The following is a 27,899-nucleotide window of genomic DNA, read 5'->3' as shown; positions in this document are numbered from 1 at the left end:
GGCACTGAGGCAAAATCAGCTTAAGTCACCTGCCTAAACGTGGAAGAGCCTCGGCCTCCCAAACTGCTGGGATTTCAGGCATGTTGCCATTGCACCCGGCCTGATATTTTTGAAAAAAAGAATAAAATTTAAATCACCATAATTTCGATTAGTTGATACATTTCTGTCAGTGTGTGCCCAGTCCTGGTGGGTCCACATGAGTGTTCGTGCTGATATGAGTATGAGTTCTTCAAGCATTCACCATCATCATGGTGTACATGCATCTCCAGCTTTTCTTGGTCTGACACCAGGACTTTTCTACAGAGGAGAAAATGTGTTGAGCAGCCGCCCCACATATTCCAATCTGTGGTGAATATTTTTCCCTGAAAACTAATGAACTTTCCTTCTGGTATCTTCTTTCCTTCCTCCCTCCACTCCCTCCCCCCTTATCCCCCTTCCCTCCCTCCCTCCTTTCCCCCCTCCCCTCCCCTCCCCTCCCTCCATCCCTTCCCCTCCCCTCCCTCCCTCCTTACCCCCCTCCTCCCCTCCCCTCCCCTCCCCTCCCCTCCCCTCCCCTCTCTTCCCTTCCCATTATGCCCAAAGCCATATAGCTTATAACAGTGAAACTAGAAGTAAAACAAACTAGTTCTCCTGATTCTGGAAAAAGTAGTTATTTGGAGTGTTTTGGTGGAAATAAAAAGGATTCTATCTTTTAGATTTAAATCCTACAAATCCTTAGAAATGAGTACGTCTGGTTATGCCCCTGTACATAGGATAGAGAGCCGTGGGCTTCGAGCAGGGGCTGCTGGTCCCACGGTCCCCTCCTCTCTCCAGGCCGTTTCCTAGGGCTGCTCACATCACTCAGTTAAGTAATCCAAGTCTCTGTTCAGAAGCAAACACACTTAGTGTTTTGCCCATTAATGGTAGTTTTAGGAAAAAACAGAAACTGAATAAATTAAATTTTCTTACAGTCTGGCACATAATTTATATTAGGTTTCAGGATTGTGAACATGTATCCATTTAGGAGGCTGCATTACGATCCCCCAAAGACATTTTGAAACAGTTAGAAGAGTTCTCAAGTCTGTTCTCATTTTCCTCAGTCATTACAATGCACATCTGTTTCAGAAGACCCAGGGAGAGCCAGGCTAAGAAACCCTCAAGTTCACTGCTACGTAGAATCATGACAAGTCTGTTCTCATTTCCATTTTCCTCAGTCATTACAATGCACATCTGTTTCAGAAGACCGTAGAAAGCCACGGCTAAGAAACCCTCAAGTTCTACCTAGAATCAAGATACAACTTTCTTTTTCATAAAAAAGATTTTTCCCATTATGATAAAACTAAATCACTTCCATTTTAGAAAAATGCAGTTTTTTTGTTTTTTTGTTTGTTTGCTTGACAGTCTTGCTCTGTCCCCCAGGCTGGAGTGCAGTGGCGTGATTTGTGCTCATGGCAACCTCTCCCTCCTGGGTTCAAGCAATTCTCCTGCCTCAGCCTCCCGAGTAGCTGGGATTACAGGCACCTGCCACCACACGCGGCTAATTTTTGTATTTCTGGTAGAGACGGGGTTTCATGGTGTTGGCCAGGCTGGTCTCGAATTCCTGGCCTCAAATGATCTGCCCGCCTTGGCCTCTCAAACTGTTGGGATTACAGGCATGTTGCCGTCACGCCCGGCCAGATTTTTTTGAAAAAAAGAATAAAATTTAAATACCCATAATTTCAATTAATTGGAACATTTCTGAATTGATAATTATCAGTTATCTAAATTTAGTGATTTTTAGTGAGATTGCAAGTATTTATTCTTATTTTAAGAGTAGCTAAAATTTACTGTGGAATTAATACGTGTTGTGAGACACAGTGTTAAGAGCATTCCATGCATTATCTTTCAATAATAGATTATAGATGTTACCATCATCCCAGTTTTATAGATGAGAAAACTGAGGCTCAGAGAAATTAGGTGACTTGTCCGGGTCACCCCTTTAGAAGGTTGCATAGTGTCAGTACTCAGACTGCTGACTCAATTTCAGCATGTTGAGTACCATCTTAATGACCTTTCCTGCTAACTTAGCAGTTGTGCTTCCGTAGGCAGGTCACTCGCTGTCCTCAAGCCTGTCTCATCCTCATTTATTATTACTCACAAAGAGGAGTAATAATACCTCTTCACTACATCATTCATTCATCAGGCAGCAAGTTCATGTGGAAATGTCAGGCACAGCGCCTGGTACATAGTAGATGCTTGATTAACGTTCCTTCAGTGCCCGGTGTGTGGTAGGTGCTTGATAAACATTCCTTCAGCACCCGGTGGGTAGTTGGTGCTTGATAAACGTTCCTTCAGTGCCCAGTGTGTGGTAGGTGCTTGATAAACGTTCCTTCAGTGCCCGGTGCGTGGTAGGTGCTTGATTAACGTTCCTTCAGTGCCGGGTGCATAGTAGGTGCTTGATTAACGTTCCTTCAGCGCCCGGTGCATAGTAGGTGCTTGATAAACATTGCTTCAGTGCCCGGTGGGTAGTAGGTGCTTGATTAACGTTCCTTCAGTGCCCAGTGTGTGGTAGGTGCTTGATAAACGTTCCTTAAACACCCAGTGCATAGTAGGTGCTTGATAAACGTTCCTTCAGTGCTGAGTGCGTAGTAGGTGCTTGATTAACGTTCCTTCAATGCCGGGTGCATAGTAGGTGCTTGATTAACGTTCCTTCAATGCCGGGTGCATAGTAGGTGCTTGATTAACGTTCCTTCAGCACCCAGTGCATAGTAGGTGCTTGATAAACGTTCCTTCAGCGCCGGGTGTGTAGTAGGTGTTTTATTAACATTCCTTCAGCACCGGGTGCATAGTAGGTGCTTGATAAACGTTCCTTAAGCACCCAGTGCGTAGTAGGTGCTTGATAAACGTACCTTCAGTGCTGGGTGCGTAGTAGGTGCTTGATAAACGTTCCCTCAGCGCCCGGTGCGTAGTAGGTGCTTGATAAACGTTCCTTCAGTGCCCGGTGCGTGGTAGGTGCTTGATAAAGGTTCCTTCAGTGCCTGGTGTGTGGTAGGTGCTTGATAAAGGTTCCTTCACCTCCTTGGTCCCCACCCAATGCTCGGTGCCGTGCTGCGCTTGCCAAAGGTACCTATGAATATATCTGAGCGGGAGTGAAAGGAGCCCCACCAGGCGTCAGAGTGAGAGTGAGCGTGTAGGTGCGTGCCTGAGTAAAGTCCACTGCTTGAGGCCAGCATCCCGGCAGCCTCAGTTATAATATGAGACTTCAGTTGCCTGAAATGCTCCCAGAGCCCAGCTGGCTGAGTCTATGCTCTGTGTCTCTCTAATCCGGTGAAGAAGTAGGAATTTAAGTATTCAGATTTTCAAGAAACCTCTTTCCAAGCTTCGTATGGCAATAGGAAAAAACGAGATCCACTGAACCTAGTTGTGGAGCGCTGTTCTCTGATCCAAGTTCCTGCTACAGTAGGCTCTCTCTAGCAAGAGTGCTGGCCCCCCAGCCCCGCCGTGGAGTGTCACACAGAGCACACACTTCCTGCCCAGGCAGCGGAAGCCGGGCTCTGGGGACACGCCGGGCCCCGCAGTCTCTTCCTGTGGTGGTTAGACTGGGTCCCGGAGGTGCTCATCATTCTTATGTCTTCAAACTGTCTTGTTTAGATAGTACCAGTTGAACGCCATCTGTTTTCAACTCTACCCAAGCCTCCTAAACAAAAAGCACAACAAGAAACAATTTTAAGTGTAGAGGGGTAACTTATAAATGTCCAGTGAAAAGTTTACCTGGAAAAGTTGAGGTCTTATTTCTACTGATGGCTTTTCATGATGTTTGTTCTTCCAACGCAAGGCACTGTTTGTTTCCTTTTTTGAAAGAGTTCTTTGGGCCGGGCGTGGTAGTTCACGCCTGTAATCCCAACTTTGGGAGGCTGAGGCAGGAGGATTGCTTGAACCAGGAAGTTCAAGACCATCTGGGCAACACGGTGAGACCCCCGTCTCTACAAAAAGTAAAAAAAAAAAAAAAAAAAAAAAAAAGTTTTTTGTAATTAGCTGGGCATGGTAGTGTACACCTGTGGTCCCAGCTACTTGGGAGGCAGAGCTGGGAGGATTGCTGGAGCCCAGGAAGTCAAGGCTGCCATGAACTATGATTGTACCACTGCACTCCAGCCTGGGCAACAGAGACTGTCTCAAAATAAAAAAATAAAGAAAGAGTCCTTTGCTTGATCACTATGTTTCATTAGCTTCTCCTTGAAAAACAGGCCTTACCTTGAACAAAGGCCTAGTTAAGTGCTTTTATTCTTTTTTGCAGGCAAAGGTGGTGGGGTAGGGGGTGGGGGTGGGTCTGGGGGGAAGTTGTCTAGCAAGCACCTTGGTGTGGAGTTTGGGCTTTAGATGGACCTGGTTGTCCCAGCTTTGAAATTTTGTGCAAGATACCAAATCTCTTTGAGCCTTTTTAATTTCCTCATCTACAAGGTTGTTGCGAGAACGAAGTGAGATCATGTATGAATAGTAAATGAGATGATGTATGTTTAGGGCCGGGCAAAGTGACCTGCGAAGTTCGGTCTCAATGTAGCTGTCTGAGGCAGTTCAGGTTGTGACCCAAACCTTCAGTCATCCATGGTGGATGACGGCGAGCATCAGCCGGATGACGGCGAGCATCAGCCATCTGAGGCTGGAGTGCAGCGGTAGAATCGCAGCTCCCTGCAGCCTCAACCTTCTGGGCTCCAGTGACCCTCCTGCCTCAGCCTCCCTGGTAGCTGAGACTGTAGGCATGTGCCACATATTTTAAAAATAAGGTCACTTTTTATTGTTTTCTAGTACTTTAAATCCCTTTCTTAGTTCACTGAGCTGACTTAAGTTTAAAATCATGAATCCATTTGGCCTTTGCTAATACTCGTTTTAACTTGACCGGCGGAGTCGTGACTGACCAGGGTATTAAAGCAAATCAGCTCTTTCCACATGTTGCCAAATGTGGACACGCACCGACCTGGCCAGTGACTATCGAGGAGTTAGGTGATGAGCGTGTGGAATAACCCGTGGAAGTTGAAGAAATCCCGGCCCCTGCTCCGTCTTGCTTGAGTCACTTTGTAACTGGTGACAGAGCACGTCACCACCTCCTTTCATGGAGGACTGTCATGTTTCAATCATTGCTGATAAACTGTTTTGAGATTTTGAAATACACAAAGCTGCCAGCTTGGAAAGTAATAGTCATTTCTGTGGAAGAGCGTTGCGTCAATGGGCTTTGGGGCGTCAAACCCTCCCAGGTCGCTGTGTCTCCCCGGAGCATTCTGCTCCGAGTCCTGCTGCAGAGCCCAGGAAACGCTGGCAGCACCTGAATTTTGGCCTCACCCTGTGAGCTCATTTAAAATCACCTAGGATGCTCGTTGTTTGGATGGGTCAAATCTTCAGAATCAAATGGAAAAAGAAGCCTCTTGCGTAAGATAAAAGATAATGAGGAAAACATTTCACGTAACCAAAACATTAGAGTATTAAGTCAGTTCATATTAGACCTTTCCACTGTTTCTTCATTGTTGGTTTCTGTTTTTTCCCAGTAATAAATTAGAGTTCTTTTTCCCATGTGGAGCCTGGTTATGAAGCCTTGCATAAGACTCTTCATGTCTCTGGGCCTTGGTTTTCTTATCTGTGAAATGAGGATGGAGGTCCCTTCCTGCTTTCTTGTGGTTCTGTGTGTACACATCGCTGAAGCTTTTAGAATACAAATATCCACTGATTTGAAAAAGCATTAGGAGTCATTTGAGCTTCCCACGGCTGAGGACTCATCCACGTGCGATGTGATTCTTTTAAACAAGCTCTCTCAGTATTGAATTTTTCCTTTCCCCAGGAGCTCTATAAAAATAGTGTTTTCTTGCCAGAGACACTGGGGCCTCAGAACTACTGACCTCCTTCTACGAACATATTATATGGTTTGTGTTTGGCTTAGGATCTCTTTAACAGCCTGTCCAGCTCCACTGTGAGAGGCTGACTCAGCAGAACCCCCCAGACCATTCCCACTCTTCGGGGTTAACGTGCCCTTCCCTGCCAGCCTGGGGCAGACTGGGAGCTGGTGCTGCGCCCGTCCCCTGCACACCGCCTCGGGGATGGCACACTGCAGCACTGCCTCCTTCTGTTCCCAGGTCTCAGTGCTGCCAAGTGCCACGTAGTCCAGGCATCCAGCCAGTTTGCTGTAGGTGTTTTCCAGAGCCTGTCATTAGGGCTCAGGTTGAAGCAGGTCTGTCACTTTTGTTCACAGCCTGTTCAGGGACCACCTTGGTGCTCTCAGCAATGTTCTCCCCCCTTCGCCTGACTCCCGCCCTGTCCCCCATGTCTCCGTCTTACCCTCTGGTCCACCCGAGTGTTTGCCAGAGATTCTCTTTCCCTTCCCCTTGTTGAAATCCTGACATGATCCCAAAGGTTTTAGGAGTGTAAGATTCTACACGCATACCTCTTCAAGTGTTTTATTATGGAAATTTTGGAATATATTCAAAAGTAGAGGAAACAATATGGTCAGCCTCATGTACCTGCCACTCAGTTTCACGATCTTATCTCATCTGCACCTCTTCCCAGTAACTTCGTCCCCACACGTCACATCATTTCTAGTTTTCTGTGTTAAAGAATCCCAAACTGCTCCCAGTTGACTGGAGAGAAAGGGGTCTGTGAATGCCCCTCCAGGTTTCGTGTCATTTAGCCCAGCCACCGCTCTCATCTCCCAGCTGCCGGTCAGCTTGGGAGGGGGTGTTCCTCCCTGTCCTGCTGCGGTCCCCTGCTGTGGGGCACTCGGCAGGAGAACAGGATCCTTTACGTGTGGGTAGCTTAGCTGGGAAGGGAAGGCTGTTTCAGGCATGACGGGGACAAGGCAGGAAAAGAAAAGGGCCTGGGTCAACCTCACTGTCGGGTCCACTGGACACACTTGTTTTTGTCCTGAGTGTCATTCCCTACGAACAACTAAGAAATTCCCCAGGACAAAAGCACCTGATTCCTGGGATACCAAAGCTGTGACCTGATTTCCACTCCAGCCCCTCCCTTCCCCAGCAACAGGCGACACTGTTCTCCTGCGAGGGATTCAGCACCTCGTCCTTTCTCCCTTGCAGATGCAGTGGCAGAACGTGGAGCACGTTGGGGACCAGAGCCCCTACGTCACCTCTGTCATCCTGCACATCAAGCAAAACGTCCCCATCATCCGTGACAACCTGGCCTCCACACGCAAGTACTTCACTCAGTTCTGCATTAAATTTGCAAAGTGAGTCCTGGGCACTCTCATCTCTGGGCTCTTTTTTTTTTTTTTTAATAGACTTTATGTTTTACAACAGTTTTAGGTTCACAGCCAAACGGAGCAGAAAGTTCAGAGCTTTCCCGTGTACGTGACCCCCACACATGCACGGTCTTCCCATCACCGACACCCCACACAAAGTGGCACATTCCTTACAGTAGATGAACCTGCTTCGACCCAGCGTTGTCACCCGGACTCTGTGACGTCGTGCTGGACCTTCCCTGGGTCTGGACAAATGGACAGTGACGGCCGGGCGCGGTGGCTCACGCCTGTAATCCCAGCACTTTGGGAGGCCGAGACGGGCGGATCACGAGGTCAGGAGATCGAGACCATCCTGGCTAACACGGTGAAACCCCATCTCTACTAAAAAAAAATACAAAAAATTAGCCGGGCGTGGTGGCGGCGCCTGTAGTCCCAGCTACTCGGGAGGCTGAGGCAGCAGAATGGCGTGAACCCGGGAGGCGGAGCTTGCAGTGAGCTGAGATCCGGCCACTGCGCTCCAGCCCGGCGACAGAGCGAGACTCCGTCTCAAAAAAAAAAAAAAAAAAAAAAAAATGGACAGTGACGTGTGGCCGCCATTTCAGTGTCACACTCAACTAGGTTGTTTTTAATACCTTACTTCCCACCAGCACCCTCACAGTTCGAGTGTCCGCACCATCCAGCTGGGGTTCGTTCTGGTGCCTGCAGTACTAGTTTTAATACCATACTTCCCACCAGCATCCTCACAGTTTGGGTGTCCCCACTATCCAGCTGGGGTTTGTTCTGGTGCCAGCAGTACTAATTTTTTTTTTTTTTTTTTTGAGACAGAGTCTCGCTCTGTCGCCCAGGCTGGAGTGCAGTGGCCGGATCTCGGCTCACTGCAAGCTCCGCCTCCCAGGTTCACGCCATTCTCCTGCCTCTGCCTCCCGAGTAGCTGGGACTACAGGTGCCGCCACTGCACCCGGCTAGTTTTCTGTATTTTTAGTAGAGACGGGGTTTCACCGTGTTAGCCAGGATGGTCTCCATCTCCTGACCTCGTGATCCACCCGCCTCGGCCTCCCAAAGTGCTGGGATCACAGGCTTGAGCCACCGCGCCCGGTCTGCAGTACTAATTTTAATACCATACTTCCCACCAGCACCCTCACAGTTTGGGTGTCCGCACCATCCAGCTGGGGTTTGTTCTGGTGCCTGCAGTACTAATTCTAATTTGTACACAGAAGAAGCTTACTAGTAAAACTAAATCTACTACTTAAAGTCATAGGCAACAGTAACAGCAGTACAGTCCCCAGCCACGTCAAGGCAAACAAAAATGAATGGGGCCTACGTTGTTTTGAACTGTGCAGGCATACGCACCCCTTGCCCAGGATTGGATGATTAAAATCCTTTTTCAGGGATTCCCTGCATGCATTCTGTTTCTCTGAGTGGCTTATAAATGCCTCTTAAGGGTAGGAGCCATCAGTTCTGTTTCTTTTGAGCCTTCTTCCCCCTCCCTCCCCCTGGTAATTTTTACCATGGCTGCTAGAATTTATCTATTAATACTTGGACGCACTCTTGTTCCGAGGAAGGCACTAGAAATTGGGATGCCCAAGTCAGGGAGCTCCATGGCCAAGGCAGGTGAGTGCACCCTGAGCCGGCGTCTTCCTGCTGTGTCCTCGGGTGTGGCCATTTCTGCCCTGAGTTTTGAAGCGAGGAAATAGTTTGGTCCTTTGCCGATCACCATCTGGCTTAGCACCCTTTCCCGTGCTACCAGGCGGGGTTGAGGGTCAGTGTCTCCTCTGACCAGTTACCAAGCAAGCGTTTTGGCAGACTTCTCAGGGACGGGCTTCAGGAGGGTCAGCCCAGGCCAAGCTGCTGTATCTGGGTTGTTCCCATCCAGGCCCCAGCTAGCGATTCAGGACTCCAAGTTTCTGTCTTCCCCAGAGCTCCCCTGGTTTCCCTGTGCCTCACAAATGAACCCCTCAGGACTGACAGTTACGGAGCGGCTTGTGGTGTCAGCTTTACTTTCTAGTTTGTCAAGAAAGTATAGAGTGGACACTCCAGGGAGGCATTACTGTTTGCAGATGGCAGACGGACCAGGAGGTGGAATTCCCTCACTCCCTGGGTGCCCATTAGCGTGTAAGAAGCGCTGCTGATAAATCACATTGTGACACTCCCCATAACTGCTGGAGGAAGCAGCGTCTCTGTAAAAATTTACTGTGACTGAAAATCTCCAGGGTGGCTGCTCTGGGGTCTGATTGAGTTTCCGTTAAGTGAAGGAGGAGTCCGTTGACTTAGCCAGTCCCAGTGTCTCCCATCTCAGTCATATCATTGAGTTTATACGTTAAGTGAAGGAGGAGTCCGTTGACTTAGCCAGTCCCAGTGTCTCCCATCTCAGTCATATCATTGAGTTTATACGTTAAGTGAAGGAGGAGTCGGTTGACTTAGCCAGTCCCAGCGTCTCCCATCTCAGTCATATCATTGAGCTGATACGTTAAGTGAAGGAGGAGTCGGTTGACTTAGCCAGTCCCAGCATCTCCCATCTCAGTCATATCATTGAGTTTATACGTTAAGTGAAGGAGGAGTCGGTTGACTTAGCCAGTCCCAGCGTCTCCCATCTCAGTCATATCATTGAGTTTATACGTTAAGTGAAAGAGGAGCCGGTTGACTTAGCCAGTCCCAGCGTCTCCCAGCACCAGCCTCACATTCTCTCAGAGCCCTTGAGTTTCATTGCTAAGCCCAGGTTGAGTGCACTGGGAATTGGATGCCCATCCTCACATCTGGAATCGTTCAGCCTGGGATCTAGGAAGTGGTTTTCTGTTTTCATCCGTGATGCCTTCTCATCCTGGTAAAATCCCACTTAACAGAGGTGGGCTTGTGAGGAGACCCTTCCCTGGCCAAGGGCAGCAGCCACCACCGCCGTGATGGCCCAGAGAAGCCATTGGCAGTTACCCAGCACACTGCTTGGTCTTCTTCCCACAGGACGCGTGTCAGGTCCTCGTATTCCCCCCACCCCACCTGTAGAGCAGCACAGACAGCCGGTTCAGGGGCACAGCCAAAGCTTTTTTTTTTCTTTTCGATACAGGGTCTCACTCTGTTACCCAGGCTGGAGTGCAGTGGTGCGATCACAGCTCACTGCAGCCCCCATCTCCTGGGCTTAGGTGATTCTCCCACATCAGCCTCCTGAATAGCTGGGATTACAGGTGCTTGCTACCCTGCCTAGCTAATTTTTCTATTTTTTGTAGAGATGAGATTCTGCCATGTTGCCCAGGCTGGTCTCAAACTCCTGGGCTCAAGCAGTCCGCCTGCCTCAGCCTCTCAGAGTGCTGGGATTATAGGCATGAGCTGCTGTACCCAGCCCAGAGCATGTTCTAATGTGAAGCAATTTAGGTTACAAACCATTGTGTGCACAGTTGCCATTGGTCATGAGTTCAGTCTCACGTTACTTGTCTGGCTCTGGTTTCCAGCACTGAGGAATTCCTTCCAAATAGCCCCTTGTTTATTCTCCTTCCTGATCACAAGTCACCTCCAGATCCGATCTCCGGACTCCAGTTTCCTCTCCCTTAGCTTGCTTTCTACCCCACCCATGCAAAACCATAGATGTTTCCTTTTACCTCTGTTTGCTGTCTAAGCAATAGCAGCTGTTCCTACTGAGACATCAGAATCCATAGCCTGGTGGAAACTGCAGTTGAACCACAAGCAGCTTCCCTCATCCACGGAGCTGATCCTCCTCCATTCATCGAGGAGATGATGAGACAAATCTCACAATAGTGGTTGGGAGGGTAAAATGAGAAATCACATTGTAACTTCCCGGTAAAGTGCTGATACCAAGCTGACATTCAGAGCGTGGTAGGCGGCCGGGCGCGGCGGCTCACGCCTGTCGTCCCAGCGCTTTGCGGGGCCGAGGCAAGTGGATCACTTGAGGCCAGGAGTTCGAGACCAGCCTGGCCAACATGGTGAAACCCCTTCTCTACTAAAAATACAAAAATTAGCCGGGTGTGGTGGGTGCCTGTAATCCCAGCGACTCAGGAGGCTGAGGCACGAGAACGGCTTGAACCCAGGAGGCGGAGCTTGCAGTGAGCCAAGATTGCACCACCGCACTCCAGCCTGGGTGACAGAGCGAGACTCTGTCTCCAAAAAAAAAAAAAAGTATGATTTATTCAGTGTGCGTTCACTTGAGCGTCTCCTATGTCTCAGACCCAGCGTTAAATGCTTTGGCCTAATAAACATGGCCCCCATCTTCATGTGCCTTAACAGTCAGGTGAAGCAAAATGGACCCGTAAGCAAATGAGCATAATGAAGTAGGTTAGATGTGAGGGTGGAGGCCTGCGGACTCCATGGAGAGTACGGCGAAGGCAGTGAAAGAAAGGCTTTCTAGAGACGCCGTTGAACAGGATCTGAGAGGTGCGTGTGTACTGACCCACAAGCCCCTTCTAGGAAAGGGAGGGAGCAGTGTAGGCATTAAATAGCCCCCAGAATCCTGGGATCTGCAAGCAGCTCGGTTGGGTTGAAGCCTAGGGAAGCCAGGGCTTAGCAGGATGAGGCTGGAGACGGAGAATGAAGAATCAAGGAAGCCTGGCCAGGCTCAGTGACTCATGCCTGTCATCCCAGCACTTCTGGAGCCCAAGGGAGGAGGACTACTTGAAGCCAGGAGTTTGAGCCCAGCCTGGGCAACGTCACAAAATCCTGCCTCTACAAAAGAATTAAAAATTAGCCAGGTGCAGTGCCTGTAGTCTTTTCATCCAGTCTGATTGGGCCAGCTTCGATCGTATCCCCTCTCAGGACACACAATAGTCACCAAAGGAATGCCGTGCTCTGACCAGCTGAGAATAGTTAGAGTTCACTGGGGGTCTAAGATGGATCCGGTTTTCCCGGGCCTGCCGGGGCCTCATGTAACTAAACAAACCCAAAAACCAGGGCTTCGCTCAGAAGAAAAATAAGGTAATAGGTGCTGGTGGGCGACAGTGGCGTCCACTTCGATTCTTCATTAAAAAAGGTTTTTTCATGGAGATACGTGGAACCTTAAAAAAAGTTTTTGCATTTCTTTCCTCAAGAAAGAGTAAGCCTAATTTGTCACTTCTTTTTTATCCACAGCTCCTTCATTCCCAAATTCATCACCCACCTCTTCAAGTGCAAGCCAATCAGCATGGTGGGAGCAGAACAGGTGAGATGGACTTAGTACCAGGCGTTTGCCTGGCAGCTTTTGTTGTAGATCAAGCACATGTTCTTATGGTCCAGATCTACTTGGCAGGAATAAAATTGATGATGTCCCCTGTTTGAGGACAGTATGATGACTTACCCGGAAGGTTTCTTAATTCATTCTTCCATTTATTTTTTAAAATTTTGTTTGAATGCCTACCAAGTTCTGGGTGCAGGGTATAACACAGCAAGCACCACAGAAAGGGCCCTGCTCCTAGTGCTCACACTCCAGTAAGAAGAGGTAGCTGGGCATGGCGGCTCATGCTGTAACCCCAGCACTTCAGGAGGCCTGGGCGGGCGGATCACCTGGGGTCAGGAGTTTGAGACAAACCTGGCCAACATGGTGAAACTCCATCTCTACTAAAAATACAAAAATTAGCTGGGCATGGTGGCAGGCGCCTGTAATCTCAGCTACTCGGGAGGCTGAGGCAGGAGAATCACTTGAACCTGGGAGGCGGAGGTTGCAGTGAGCCGATATCACACCACTGCACTACGGCCTGGGTGACAAAGTGAGACTCCATCTCAAAAAAAAAAAAAAAAAAAACTAACGAGAAACTTGGGATACCGGCCGGGCATGGTGGCTCACGCCTGTAATCCCAACACTTTGGGAGGCCGAGGTGGGCAGATCATCTGAGGTCAGGAGTTTCAGACCAGCCTGGCCAACATGGTGAACCCTGTCTCTACTAATAATGCAAAAAATTAGCCAGGCGTAGTGGTGGGTGCCTGTAATCTCATCTACTCGGGAGGCTGAGGCAGGAGAATTGCTTCAACCCGGGAGGTGGAGGTTGCAGTGAGCCGAGATCGCACCACTGCACTCCAGCCTGGGCAACAAGAGCAAAACTCCATCTCAAAAAAAAAAAAATTTGCCAGGTGTGGTGATGCATGCCTGTAATCCCAGCTATTCGGGAGGCTGAGACAGGAGAATCACTTGAAGGTGGAGGTGGAGCTTGCAGTGAGCCAAGATCGCACCACTGCACTCCAGCCTGGGCAACAGAGAGAGATTCCATCTCAAAAAAAAAAAAAAAAAAAAAAAGAATGAATCCCTGTGACAGGAGGCTGAGATGGGAGGATCACTTGAGGCCAGGAGTTCAAGACCAGCCCGGGCAACATAGTGCAACCCCATCCCTCAAAAAACCAAAATATTAGCTAGGCACAATGGTCCACACCTACAGTCCCAGCTGCTCAGGAGGCTGAAGTGGGAGGATTCTTTGAACCCAGGCTGAAGTGAGCTGTGATCGTGCCACTACACTGAAGCCTGGACAACAGAGTAAGACGCCATCTCCCCTGCAAAAAAAAAAGTATTTTATTAATTATAGTAAGCTCAGACCCAAGGCAATATCTTCAGAAAAATGCCAGTTCATCCAGTGGTTACATCCATTGTTATTTTTTTAACAAACCCACAATCAACATCCTCTGTTTACTTCCGTTTTGAGGTGTGGATGAGAAAACCATCTGCTGGAACTGGAGTTTTACTTCCTCAGACCCCGGGCCAGTGCTGATGGGCGGTAGGGAGTGTGGGTCTTGACAGGCCCGGATTGGGGAGGGCGTGGGTGGGAACTACAGGGCAACGTGGCCCCTGAAGGCTTCTCACCTGAGTTGAGGTTTAGCTGGGCCTGTATTTGCCCTGATGTCTGGGTCTTGAAATGCAAGCAGCCATGTAGCTGTAGGCGTGTTGACTCAGGCAGCAGGACCATCAGAATCAAGTCAGCTCAGCCGTGTTCCCAGACTGAGACAGACGCTGCCTCCGGTCGTGGAGCGGCTGCCATCCAAACGTGAACAAAAGCTGTGGCGTTGGAAGCTAAGACTTAGCCCCACCTCAGCTGTGTCTGCCTTGCCACAAGGATGCCAGGTCCTGAGTGGAGGTTTTGCTCTAATACTTATGCTGAAACTGGGACAGGAGACATTTTTCTGCTCTCTGTTCTCTGAGTACTGTATGAAGTGAGTTACTTATCTTTGGGCCCCAGAGTCCTCGAGCGGTTGCAAGGGCATGTGGAACTGACCCACACCGATGTGGATCATGCTTCTTGCTAGTTTGTGATCTTCAGAGCATCCTGATTTGCGGGCTCATCCCTGATTTGCAGGGTCATTAGTTAGTCTTATGGCTGTGCTCACCTACGAAAGCTTTTCGCTCCCTTGAGATTAAGGATAAGACAAGAATGCCAGCCGTCACCATTTCTGTCCCGTGTTGTCGGAAGTCCTGGCTGGGACAACCAGGCACAAAATAAAGTATTTTTAAAAGAAACAAAATATATACAGATTAGAAAGGAGGAAACTAAGCTGCCATTTTTCATGGAATATGTGATGATGAGTGATAAATCTAAAAGGATCTACAGATAAACTGTTAGAATATACATTTAGCAGGCTGGGCACAGTGGCTCACACCCTTAATCCCAACGCTTTGGGAGGCCAAGGCAGGCGGATCACGAGTTCAGGAGTTCAAGACCAGCCTGACCAACACAGTGAAACCCCGTCTCTACTAAAAATACAAAAATTAGCCGGGTGAGATGTCGCGTGCCCGTAATCCCAGCTACTTGAGAGGCTGAGGCAGGAGAATTGCTTGAACCTGGGTGGTTGCAATGAGCTGAAATTGCGCCACTGCACTCCAGCCTGGGTGACAGAGACTCCATCTCAAAAAAAAAAAAGAATATAAACTTAGCAAGGTTGCTGGCTGTAAGGAAAGTGTTTTAAAATACATTTCTGTATACCAGCAGCAAACAATGTAAAAATGAACATTTTTTAGTGAAATACTTTTTTCTTTTTTTGTTCTGTTGCGCAGGCTGGAGTGAGTACAGTGGCACAATCATAACTCACTGCAGTCTCAACTCCTGGACTCAAACCGTCCTCCTGCCTCCACTTCTCAAGTAGCGGGGACTACAGGAAATGTGCTACCACACCTGGCTTTTTTTTTTTTGGTAGATACAGGGTCTGCCTCCCTGTGTCGCCCAGGCTGGTCTCAAACTCCACCCTCCTCAGCCTCCCAAAGTGCTGTGATTACAGGCATGAGCCACAGCTCCCAGCCTTAAATGAAACCATTTATAATAACATCAGGAAACGTTAAATACCTAGGAGTAAATCTATCAAAAATATACAAGTCTTCTACACAGAAAACTGTACAATATTGAGGCACAGAATCCACAAAGACCTTTAAAATGACAGGATCATTGATAAGAAAGACTCGAAAAGAAAGAAATGTGGAGTCTGTCTGAGCCTGCTGTGGCTGAGGAGGCTGCCCAATAAAAAATAAATAACAATTTAAGAAGCGGTAAATTATTCCAAAATTAATCTGTAGATAGAATTCAATCCTAATTACTGTATCAGTTTATCTATAGATACAGTAGAATCCCAGCAGGGGTATGTGTGTGTGTATGAATTGATATGATGATTTTAAAAGTTAGATGAAAATACAGAAGACAACAGCTAAAATAATCTTAGAACAGAATTGGAGGAGTTAAAGCTCAGGGTATCAAGACTTATTGTAATAGTATTGTAATTAGAGCAGTGTGGCACTGGCCCCAGGGACAAATAGGCCAACAGAACAGATCTGAGCTGCGGAATAGACCCACACATACGTAGACACTTGATTTATGACCAAAGTGGCATCATTCAGTTTAGGAAAGAGAGTCTGTTCAGGAAATAGTGCTGGGTAATTGGATATCCATATTGGAAAAAAATTAATCTTGACCTTTGCCACATACCATATATAAAAAATCAATCCAAAGAGGATATGGGGAAATTAGAACATTCACACATTGCTGGTGGGAATGCAAAACGGTACGGCCATTTTGGAAAACAGTTTGGCATTTACATAGAGTTACCACAGGGCCCAGCAATTATACTCCTAGATATATACCCAAACGAATTGAAAAAGGCAGGGTATGGTGGCTCACACCTGTAATCCCAGCACTTTGGGAGGCCAAGGCAGGCAGATCAACTGAGGTCAGGAGTTCGAAACCAACCTGGCCAACATGGTGAAACCCCATCTCTACTAAAAATACAAAAATCAGCCAGACACGGTGGCATGCGCTTGTAAACCCAGCTACTCGGGAGGCTGAGGCAGGAGAATAGCTTGAACCCGGGAGGTTCAGTGAGGTTGCAGTGAGCCGAGATTGTGCCACTGTACCTCCAGGCTGGGTGACAGAGTGAGACTGTCTCAAAAAAAAAGAATTGAAAAAAATGTGTTCGGCCGGGCGCGGTGGCTCAAGCCTGCAATCCCAGCACTTTGGGAGGCCGAGACGGGCGGATCACGAGGTCAGGAGATCGAGACCATCCTGGCTAACACGGTGAAACCCCGTCTCTACTAAAAAATACAAAAAACTAGCCGGGCGAGGTGGCGGGCGCCTGTAGTCCCAGCTACTTGGGAGGCTGAGGCAGGAGAATGGCGTAAACCCAGGAGGCGGAGCTTGCAGAGAGCTGAGATCCGGCCACTGCACTCCAGCCTGGGCGACAGAGGGAGACTCCATCTCAAAAAAAAAATGTGTTCACACAAAAACTTGTACACAAATATTCATAGCAGCACCATTTATAATAGCCAAAAAGTAGAAATAACTCAAATGTCCGTCAGCTGATGATAAACAAAATGTGGTCTATCCATGCAAGGGGATATTACTCAGCCATTAAAAGGAATAAAGTACCCATTCATGCTACAGCATGAAGAGCCTTGAAACCATGTTAAGTGAAAGAAGCCAGAAAGGAAAAGCCACCTATTGTGTGAGTCTGCTTTTATGGAATGTCCAGAACAGGCACATCCGTGAAACAGAAAGTAGATGAATGGTTGGCAAAGGCTGAGGGAGGGGGAAATGGGAATGGCTGCTAACGGGTAAGCGTTTCTTTCTGGGGTGATAACGTGTTCTGAAACCAGATCACGCTGACAACTGCACAACCTCGTGAATAGACCTTAAAAACCACTGAATTGTACACTTCCAAAAGGTACATTTTATGGTTTTTGAATTATATCTCCATTTTTAGAAAATTAATTCCAGATGGATTATGGCTTTAAAAAATAAGACAATAAAGCTTCTGGAAGTTACAATATAAGAGAATATCTTTATGACCTTGGGTTAGGCAAAGATCCCTTAAACAAAACATTAAAAGCACTAACCATAAAAGAAAGGATTGGTTATTTTGAGTACTGAAGGCCTTGGCCAGGTGTGGTGGCTTTTGCCTATAATCCCAGCACTTTGGGAGGCTGTGGCAAGAAGATTGCTTGAGCTCAGCAGTTTGAGATCAGCCTGGGCAACACAGCAAGACCCCATCTCTACAAAACAGTTTAAAAATTAGCCATGTGTGGTGGCACATGCCTATAGTCCTAGCTACTCGGGAAGCTGAGACAGGAGGATCAGTTGAGCCAAGGAGTTCGAGGTTGCAGTGAGCTATGATTGCACCACTGCACTCCAGCCCAGGTGACAGAAAGACCCTGTCAATAATAATTTAAAAGATTGATGAGCCGGGCACAGTGGCTCAAGCCTGTAATCCCAGCACTTTGGGAGGCCGAGACGGGCGGATCACGAGGTCAGGAGATCGAGACCATCCTGGCTAACACGGTGAAACCCCATCTCTACTAAAAAAATACAAAAAAATTAGCCGGGTGAGGTGGCAGGCGCCTGTAGCCCCAGCTACTCGGTAGGCTGAGGCAGGAGAATGGCAGGAACCCGGGAGGCGGAGCTTGCAATGAGCCAAGATCACGCCACTGCACTCCAGCCCAGGCAACAGAGCAAGACTCCATCTCAAAAAAAAAAAAAGAAAAAAAGATTGATGATACCAAGTGTTGGGAAGGATGTGGAGCAGCTAGAACTTTCCTACGTGCTGGTAGAAATGGAAGTGAGCATGGCCACGTTGGAAAGCTCCTAGGCGTTAGCCAAACATATGCCTACCCCATGATCCAGCAGTTCCACTCTTGAGTAGCTTCCACCCTAGAGAAATGAGGACTTTATGACCACCAAAGACATGTGCACGAATGTTCACAGCAGGTTCATGAGCAGGAAATAAGCTACAGTGATAGAGGGCAGGAGAGTTTGTTGGGAGGGAAAGGAGAGCATTGACTGGACGAGAGCGTGAGGGAGGCTTCAGAGATGCCAGAAGTGTGCTCTGTCTTCTGTTAGGCAGCAGGGTGTGCACGCGTCTGAACGTTGATCGAACGGCATACGTGGTGTTTGTGTACTCTGTGAAAGTTATACCTAATTTTTTAAAAAAGAAAAAGAAATAGAACGTGTCCACCTTGGTCCATCCCTCCTGATAGCCTGAGCTCTCTGCCCTGTGCCACCTCATTGAAGAACTTTCTCTGGTGGGACCAATATGGTTCACATCTGTAGTTTTGTTCACATGGTTCTTTGTCTTCTAGGAGTGTGGGCCTGTTTCTTATTTACTCAAATTTTCATCACTATCAATAGTCATCATGTCCCCAAGAATTGTAGGAGGCTCCTTAGGAAGCAAAGAGCCGCTCTCAAAGATTTCCATTGCTGTGTGATTGGCGTTCATGGGCGTGGCGTGCTGGCCACCCTCGCAGCCCGGCATCCCGTCAGCAGCATTAGCCAGCCCACACCACCCCAGAAATCATCGCTGAGGCAGAAACGAATTTGGCAATAGCTACCTCTTACCCAATGTCTCATGCCTAAGAAGATAAGTATCGACTATTTCAAAGATGAAAACTAGCAGATTTTCATGATAAGTGGGACCTTTCTGTCTTTACTTCCCACGGACAGCCGCCAAATCTGTCAGGCTCGTTCCCACCTTTTCTGACTGCCTCGCTTTACATAAACCTGAGCCCAGGGTGTTCACCCCTCAGCTGTCTGGTAAAGACAGAATTTTATGGTGACTGGCCAGGGAATGAAAGTGTCATATCTCCCTGTGTATGAGGGACACTAGAGAATTATGTCTGGTGCGTTCAAACCCTTCTTGTCACTTAAGACTATACAATTATTTATGCATATAATATATCTCTGGGAAGTAGAAAAAGTAGGAAATATCTCCATATGCTTTAAAATACAATGACTGGTTTTTTTTCCTGCCAACAAATGAATGCTAAGACATGGCTTTGATTTTGACAAGGCTCTCAAAATTTGCTACATGGAAGCCAGAGTTGAGTCTTGAATGGTATTCTTTAAACAAAAATTCCAGTTAATTAATGTACAGAAAATAATGTAAAAAACAGTAACTGGCCGGGCGCGGTGGCTCAAGCCTGTAATCCCAGCACTTTGGGAGGCAGAGACGGGCGGATCACGAGGTCAGGAGATCGAGACCATCCTGGCTAACCCCGTGAAACCCCGTCTCTACTAAAAAATACAAAAAACTAGCCGGGCGAGGTGGCGGGCGCCTGCAGTCCCAGCTACTCGGGAGGCTGAGGCAGGAGAATGGCGTAAACCCGGGAGGCAGAGCTTGCAGTGAGCTGAGATCCGGCCACTGCACTCCAGCCTGGGTGACAGAGCGAGACTCTGTCTCAAAACAAAAACAAAAACAAAAACAAAAAAAATCAGTAGCTAATCACCCAGCTCAGCAAAATATGTAACATGTTTCCACATTTGCTTTCCATCTTTTTTTTTTTTTTTTTTTTTTTTGAGACAGTGTCTCACTGTGTTACCCAGTCTGGAGTGCAATGGCACAATCTCAGCTCACTGCAACCTTCACCTCCCGAGTTCAAGTTCAAGCAATTCTTCTGCCTCAGCCTCCCGAGTAGCTGGAATTACAGGTGGGCACCACCATGTCTGGCTAATTTTTGTATTTTTAGTAGAGATGGGGTCTCACCATGTTGGCCAGGCTGGTCAACTCCTGACCTTAAGTGATCCACTCACCTCGGCCTCCCAAAGTTCTGAGGTTACAGGCGTGAGACACCGCGCCTGGCCCTTTTTTTTTTTCTTTATTTTCCTAAGAGACAGGGTCCCACTCTGTCTCCCAGGCTGGAGTACGGTGGTGCCATCATAGCTCACTGCAACCTGGAATTCCTGGGCTTAAGCCATCTTCCCACCTCAGCCTCCTAAGTAGCTGAGACTACAAGTGTGTGCCACTGCGCCTGCTAATTTTTTTATTTTTGTTTTTGTAGAGACAAGGTTTCACTGTGTTGCCCAGGGTAATCTAATACCTGGCCTCAGGCGATCCTTCTGCCTCAGCCTCCCAAAATGCTGGGATTATAGGCATGAGCCGCCACACCCAGCCTGCTTTAGATCATTTTTATGTAAAGTAAATCATTACAGTTATTGCTGAAGACCGCCCCCGTGAACCCCACCCTGCCCATCCCTTCCTCCATGCCCCAAAGTAAATACTGCTCTGATTTTGATTTTATTCTCATATATGTTTTGATATGTTGTATGTGTAAATATTCACAAATGATATATGATTTTGTTTTGCATATTTTAAAACTATATAAATGGCATTAGACATATCATTTCCCCACTTGCTTTTTTTGCCCAACTTACTATTTTCTGAGATTTATGCATGTTGATGCATGCTGTGTGCACCCATTCATTTTAACCTCAGCATCATACTCCACTGGACGAATGCGCTGTCATTTGTTCATTCATTCCACTGTTGATGGATGTGTAGGTTGTTTCCAAACTTTTGCTTTTATAAATAGCAGATGCAGGGAACGTTTTTACGTGGGCAAGAATTTCTCTAATGGATATAAGTATAAATGCTGTTACGGGTTATATACATCTCCAACTAAGGAAATGTAGCTAAATTTCCCCTAATGTGCTTGAACTAACTTCTATTCTCACCACGAGTCTGCATTTCAATATGGCTGTGCCCATGCTAGATTTATCACCTGTTTACCTCTGACTCTGATGGGTGTATTATGGCTTTAATTTGCATTTCCCAATTACTAATCAGGTGACGTGTCATTTCATATGCCTTTCGGGCATTTGAGTTTCCTCTTTTGTGAATCCAGTGTTGGTAGTGTTTGCCTGTTGTGAATCCAGTGTTGGTATTGTTTGCCTGTTGTGAATCCAGTGTTGGTAGTGTTTGCCTGTTGTGAATCCAGTGTTGGTAGTGTTTGCCTGTTGTGAATCCAGTGTTGGTATTGTTTGCCTGTTGTGAATCCAGTGTTGGTAGTGTTTGCCTGTTGTGAATCCAGTGTTGGTAGTGTTTGCCTGTTGTGAATCCAGTGTTGGTAGTGTTTGCCTGTTGTGAATCCAGTGTTGGTAGTGTTTGCCTGTTGTGAATCCAGTGTTGGTAGTGTTTGCCTGTTGTGAATCCAGTGTTGGTAGTGTTTGCCTGTTGTGAATCCAGTGTTGGTATTGTTTGCCTTTTGTGAATCCAGTGTTGGTAGTGTTTGCCTGTTGTGAATCCAGTGTGAATCCAGTGTTGGTAGTGTTTGCCTGTTGTGAATCCAGTGTTGGTAGTGTTTGCCTGTTGTGAATCCAGTGTTGGTAGTGTTTGCCTGTTGTGAATCCAGTGTTGGTATTGTTTGCCTTTTGTGAATCCAGTGTTGGTAGTGTTTGCCTGTTGTGAATCCAGTGTTGGTAGTGTTTGCCTGTTGTGAATCCAGTGTTGATAGTGTTTGCCTGTTGTGAATCCAGTGTTGGTAGTGTTTGCCTGTTGTGAATCCAGTGTTGGTAGTGTTTGCCTGTTGTGAATCCAGTGTTGGTAGTGTTTGCCTGTTGTGAATCCAGTGTTGGTAGTGTTTGCCTGTTGTGAATCCAGTGTTGGTAGTGTTTGCCTTTTGTGAATCCAGTGTTGGTAGTGTTTGCCTGTTGTGAATCCAGTGTTGGTAGTGTTTGCCTGTTGTGAATCCAGTGTTGGTAGTGTTTGCCTGTTGTGAATCCAGTGTTGGTAGTGTTTGCCTGTTGTGAATCCAGTGTTGGTAGTGTTTGCCTTTTGTGAATCCAGTGTTGGTAGTGTTTGCCTGTTGTGAATCCAGTGTTGGTAGTGTTTGCCTTTTGTGAATCCAGTGTTGGTAGTGTTTGCCTGTTGTGAATCCAGTGTTGGTAGTGTTTGCCTGTTGTGAATCCAGTGTTGGTAGTGTTTGCCTGTTGTGAATCCAGTGTTGGTAGTGTTTGCCTGTTGTGAATCCAGTGTTGGTAGTGTTTGCCTGTTGTGAATCCAGTGTTGGTAGTGTTTGCCTGTTGTGAATCCAGTGTTGGTAGTGTTTGCCTTTTGTGAATCCAGTGTTGGTAGTGTTTGCCTGTTGTTGTGTTGCTGTTGGGGTAGTTCGTCCTTTTCCTGTTGATGTGTAGGAATCTTCATGTTCTGAACCCCGTTCCCTTGTCAATGTTGCACATATCTTCTCCTGATTTGTGTCTTGTCTTTTACTTTGTTTGTTTCTTCTGATATAGACTCCTTTCATTTTAGGGTAGGTGGTTCATTTTTTCTCATGGTTGACATTCTTCTCCACCCATAAGCAATGGTCTCTGTATTTTCTTCTTCTTTTTTTTTTTTTTTTTTTTTGAGACAGTGTCTTGCTCTGTCACCCAGGCTGTAGTGCAGACCTCCCGGGTTCAAACGATTCTCCTGCCTCAGCCTCCCGAGTAGCTGGGATTACAGGCATGCACCATCACACTCGGCTAATTTTTGTATTTTTAGTAGAGACGAGGTTTCTCCATGTTGGCCAGGCTGGTCTATAACTCCTGACCTCAGGTGATCCACCTGCCTCGGCCTCCTAAAGTTCTGGAATTACAGATGTGAGCCACTGTGCCCTGTATTTTCTTCTTAAAGTTTTTCTTTGTATATCTAAGAATTTAATCCACTTGGAATGCTTTAGAGGTTTGTACTGGGCTCCTCGGAGGAAGAGCAGCAGTCATTTCCACTGTAGTTCTGGAAAGTGCGCTCATGCCAGGCTCTTCATGTGGGCTTGGGCAATTTGCGCCATTCCCCCTCCTGGAGGTTTACATACTATTTTCTCTGAGCCCTTGGCCTTTTCAACAAAGCAGACACTGAGATAGTAAGAATTTCCATCTCTGGAAATCCAGAAAGGTCCAAAATGCCCTGCACTTTGCTGGCTACAGTTGAATGACCTGTGTGATGCAGGCCTTTGACTAGCCGCAGAACCACATGAAATTGCTCTGACCGTGGTGTAATTCCTTACCACATCTAAATTATTCCACATGAAACACTGACGTCTTCCCCACATTTCTACCACTGTCAAAATTATAATTGCCTTAACCCTTAAGTTCACAGTATCTCTCATTACTTAGTTTCTCTTTAGTCATTCGTTCTTCTGTCCAAAGCAAAGTAAATGGGAAATTGGAGGATGCAAAGTGTCGCGGGGCCTGAAGAATCCCATTTCTCACCTGCCTGATAGGATGACAGAAGGCTTTCCCAAAGAAGCAGGCAGTGGCAGAGTACAGGCCTTGCCCTGAACATACGTTTGGCCATTATCACTGGAGTTTAGTGGTGGCATTGGGAGCTGTCACCCCACTGCCGCCGTTGTCTGCTTGGTGACCATGTGGTTCCATTCTCCTAAACCATCTCAACAGGCCAGAGTACACCCTTCTGGCTTCAGCCATTTCTCTGCTCCCTGGTTGCCAAAAGCAACGGCGGCAGCAGAGCAGGGCAGTCAGCAGGAGTCAGTGTGAGCTCGACGCCAAAACCACCCAGGGACATTTACCTGGCAACCGGAAATGGAATTCCAGCTTCCCGTCCACCTTTTGTCTAACCCCTTACCTGGCAACCGGAAATGGAATTCCAGCTTCCCGTCTACCTTTTGTCTATCCTCGTCCGTCGCATGAGATGAGTCTGGCGAGTTGTTAATCCTCTGGAACTTTTTCTCATCTGTAAAATGGGAACGATAAATAACCTCCAGGGTAGGTAAGGCCTTACGCAGATTAAATGCGACAAAACGTTCCTCATGTCATTCCCAGCAGTCAGTGGGCCTTCAGGACTATGGGTGTCCTTCTAGATAACTGGCATCCCAGAGAACCAGAACAAACAGAGGAAAAGGTAGATTGTTGCCAGGATACAATGTTTACATTTGGGTAAATCTACATCCTCAATAACATCCAGAGAAATTCAAAGTACAACGATAATGAGTTACTCTTTTTTGCGTAATGAATAATCAGGATTTGATGAGTTTTCAGTGCTGATAAGGGTGCAGTCTACACTGCTGGGAGAGGTGTAAATGGGTCCATTCCATTGGAAAGATCTTAAAGTTTACACCGCCGCACACATCACAGAGTACTGCAGAACCATTAAAAATCACGATTCTGCCGGGCGCGGTGGCTCAAGCCTGTAATCCCAGCATTTTGGGAGGCCAAGACGGGCGGATCACGAGGTCAGGAGTTCGAGACCATCCTGGCTAACACGGTGAAACCCCGTCTCTACTAAAAAATACGAAAAACTAGCCAGGCGAGGTGGCGGGCGCCTGTAGTCCCGGCTACTCGGGAGGCTGAGGCAGGAGAATGGCGTAAAAACCCGGGAGGCGGAGCTTGCAGTGAGCTGAGATCCGGCCACTGCACTCCAGCCTGGGCGACACAGCGAGACTCCGTCTCAAAAAAAAAAAAAAAAAAAAATCACGATTCTTCTTTAGAGATAGGATCTTGCCGTGTGGCCCAGGCTAGAGTGCAGTTAAAAACCATGATTCGCTTTTAACAACTACAAAGATGGGAAAGTAGAATATAAAAATTGTATATACTAAGTGAGAAAAACAGGTTATAAAATGGTATATACATACAGTATAATTCTGATTTAGTTTTATGGAGGGGTTGTCATTTGTTTTTGAGACAGCATCTCCCTCTATCACCCAGGCTGGGAGAGTTACAGTGGCACAATCTTGACTCTCTGCAGCCTCAACCTCCCAGGCTTAAGCGATCCACCCACCTCAGCCTTCCCCAGTAGCTGGGACCACAGGTGCGCACTACCACGCCTGGCTAATTTTTGCATTTTTTGTGGAGGCGGGGTTTTGCCGTGTTGCCCAGGCTGGTCTCAAACTCCTGAGCTCAAGCGATCCTGCTGCCTGGGACTCCTGAAGTGCTGGAATTACAGGTGGGAGCCACGGCTCCTGGCCCCCGATTCAGTTTTTTATAGACGTACACATAGGCCGGCTCCTTGATGTCGTTTTTCCTAGGTAATGGGAATTATACATAATTTTTTTCTTGTATATTTCTGTTTATTTCCCAAATTTTTTGCAACGAGAATGTGTTACGTGTGTAATGAGAAAAACATGACTCGTTGGCCTGGGTCCACTCGGCACTGGGTCGCTGGAAAGGGCCGGTAATGCTCTGCTTTGCTCCACAGCTGCTGCTGGACACCCACTCGCTGAAGATGGTCCTGCTCGATCTCCCCTCCATTGGCTCGCAGGTGGTGAGGAAGGCACCCGCCAGCTACACCAAGATTGTTGTCAAAGGCATGACCCGGGCTGAGATGATCCTCAAGGTGATGGCTTGTGTCTTTCCCGGGGATTCTGTTAAAAGGGGCCGGTTATTCAATCTCTTTTTACGAGAAGCTTTGGTTTTGAAAGCACAGGGTAGGTCCCGTCCTCACCGGCCTCAAAGCACGGTCCATGTTCTTGGGCTGGACTGGATTTTGGCCTCATCAGATATTGTTGAAAGTCTGTGGATAGTTACTGGGGCTCAGGAATTCCTTCTGACAAATGAATTTCTTGTTGTTGTGGGATTCTCTTGTAATCAGATGCAGTCAAGCCTGGAGGGTAGGTGGTCGCCACGGTGAATCAGTGTATGTCAGGGCTCTGCTTCTCAGCAGGAATGTCAGGCACAGCCCTCAGTTCCTCCCCTCCACATCAGCCTTTCTGGCTTTCTGTACTCTGCCACTTTACATGAACTCTGAACAGATGTTGTAGTAACTGAATCTAATCAGCAAATGGATTTTTAAAAGCTCCATTTAACAAAAGACTGTACTTTGGGTGAGGAACGTCTGAAGCCCTGAGCATCTGCCTCTGGTTTCCAGCTATTTGGAAGAGCGGGGATGAGGCCTGGAGAACAGATGGTCCTGTGGTGATATGGTCTTAAAAGCCCAGGACCTGTAGGCTCTTCAGGACACTTCCTAAACCAGATGACTCAGGGACGGCAGGAGTAGGAAGTGGCAGCAGGGCATCAGTCACCGGTGGGATGTGGGTGAGGATGGAGCATCCCATGTGGGTGAGGATCGAGCAGCCCGTGTGGGTGAGGATGGATCAGCCCGTGTGGGTGAGGATGGAGCAGCCCGTGTGGGTGAGGATCGAGCAGCCCGTGTGGGTGAGGATGGAGCAGCCCGTGTGGGTGAGGATGGAGCAGCCCGTGTGGGTGAGGATGGAGCAGCCCGTGTGGGTGAGGATGGAGCAGCCCGTGTGGGTGAGGATGGAGCAGCCCGTGTGGGTGAGGATCGAGCAGCCCGTGTGGGTGAGGATCGAGCAGCCCGTGTGGGTGAGGATGGAGCAGCCCGTGTGGGTGAGGATGGAGCAGCCCGTGTGGGTGAGGGTGGAGCAGCCCGTGTGGGTGAGGGTGGAGCAGCCCGTGTGGGTGAGGGTGGAGCAGCCCGTGTGGGTGAGGGTGGAGCAGCCCGTGTGGGTTAGGACCGAGCAGCCCGTGTGGGTGAGGATGGAGCAGCCCGTGTAGGTGAGGGTAGAGCAGCTCATGTGGGTGAGGATGAAACTGCCTCATCATATTCTTCCCCTGCTGCTTACTGCTGGGGAGGAGAGCATGCGGTCTGGGAATTATCTGCAGAGGATGCCTGAGTGAACTCCTCCTCGCCATTCTTTGGTTCAGCCTCAGGAATTCAAAACAAATCAGTCTGCTGGGGAAAGAAAATCAGATACTGCATTCCAGAACCAAATGGAAATGAATGAGGGTTGCAGTGCAGTTCCTTTGTTTGTGTGTTAATTGATAGTTTAACTGAGTTGTTACGTGAAGTTCCAGATTTTAAATCTTCAAAAAGGTGAGGCAGCTTTGGCATTTTTGTTTTTGCAGAAATCCACTTACTTATACCAGCTCTTTTTGCCACCCATTTCTCAGGAATCACAGTACATCAAGGCAGAAGGATCAAGTACCGTGTACCCGTGAAATCCTCCAGCAGGGACCCTCTCACGCAGGGTTTCCCAAATGGTTCCAATAGTTTACAAACCACCTAGGACCCCACCCAGGCCTACTGAATTACGGTCTTTAGAGGAGGGGTCCAGGAACCTGTACGTCACAAAGCAGCGCAGGTGTGTTTAGGATTCAGCAAATTTAGGACATTGCTCTGGTGGCATGTGACGATGAGATGGACCACTGGGTTTGTAGGTCGGGTTGCTGCTGCTTAAGGAAACCTCGCAGAATCCATTTGGCGCTCGGCTGGCAAGTGAGGAGTGAGTTTCCTGAGGGGCCTGCTCCTGTCTCCCCTGCCGTAGGTAGTGATGGCCCCTCATGAACCGTTGGTGGTGTTTGTTGACAACTACATCAAACTCCTCACAGACTGCAACACAGAAACCTTCCAGAAGATACTGGACATGAAGGTTAGTGCAGGGTCCTGTTTCGTCCACACCTGCTCATCCACCTCACACTCAGCGGTTCTCAACCGGGGGGTTGGGATACAGGTTCCTGGGGGGCTCTCTCAAAATGCACGTGCCTGGCTCCACAGAGCAAACCGGATTCGGAGAAGCCTCTGGAGTAGGATGGCCCCAGGCCTGTGCACCTCGGGA

At 47.9% G+C, this 27,899-nt stretch overlaps 1 protein-coding gene across 7 annotated transcripts in view; it reads left to right on the top strand.

Annotated features, from left to right (window-relative positions):
* Window positions 1–27,899, top strand: part of VPS53 (VPS53 subunit of GARP complex) — a 174,900-nt gene that overhangs the window by 145,839 nt on the left and 1,162 nt on the right. For 4 of the 7 annotated variants that reach the window (XM_077969703.1, XM_077969702.1, XM_077969701.1 and 1 more), the window contains 4 exons: window positions 7,032–7,180; window positions 12,260–12,329; window positions 25,523–25,660; window positions 27,609–27,713. In XM_077969703.1, the coding sequence (XP_077825829.1) occupies window positions 7,032–7,180; window positions 12,260–12,329; window positions 25,523–25,660; window positions 27,609–27,713 (462 nt within the window). Of the gene's footprint in view, window positions 1–7,031; window positions 7,181–12,259; window positions 12,465–25,522; window positions 25,661–27,234; window positions 27,426–27,608; window positions 27,714–27,899 lie in introns of those variants that run through there. The other 3 variants (XM_077969706.1, XM_077969704.1, XM_077969707.1) reach the window with 2 other exon arrangements.

Source organism: Macaca mulatta, chromosome 16 (genome assembly GCF_049350105.2).
Source record: "Macaca mulatta isolate MMU2019108-1 chromosome 16, T2T-MMU8v2.0, whole genome shotgun sequence".
Classification (NCBI taxonomy): Eukaryota; Metazoa; Chordata; class Mammalia; order Primates; family Cercopithecidae; genus Macaca; species Macaca mulatta.
Note: the sequence above shows the minus strand (reverse complement) of the source record. Positions and strands in the feature narration are given on the sequence as shown.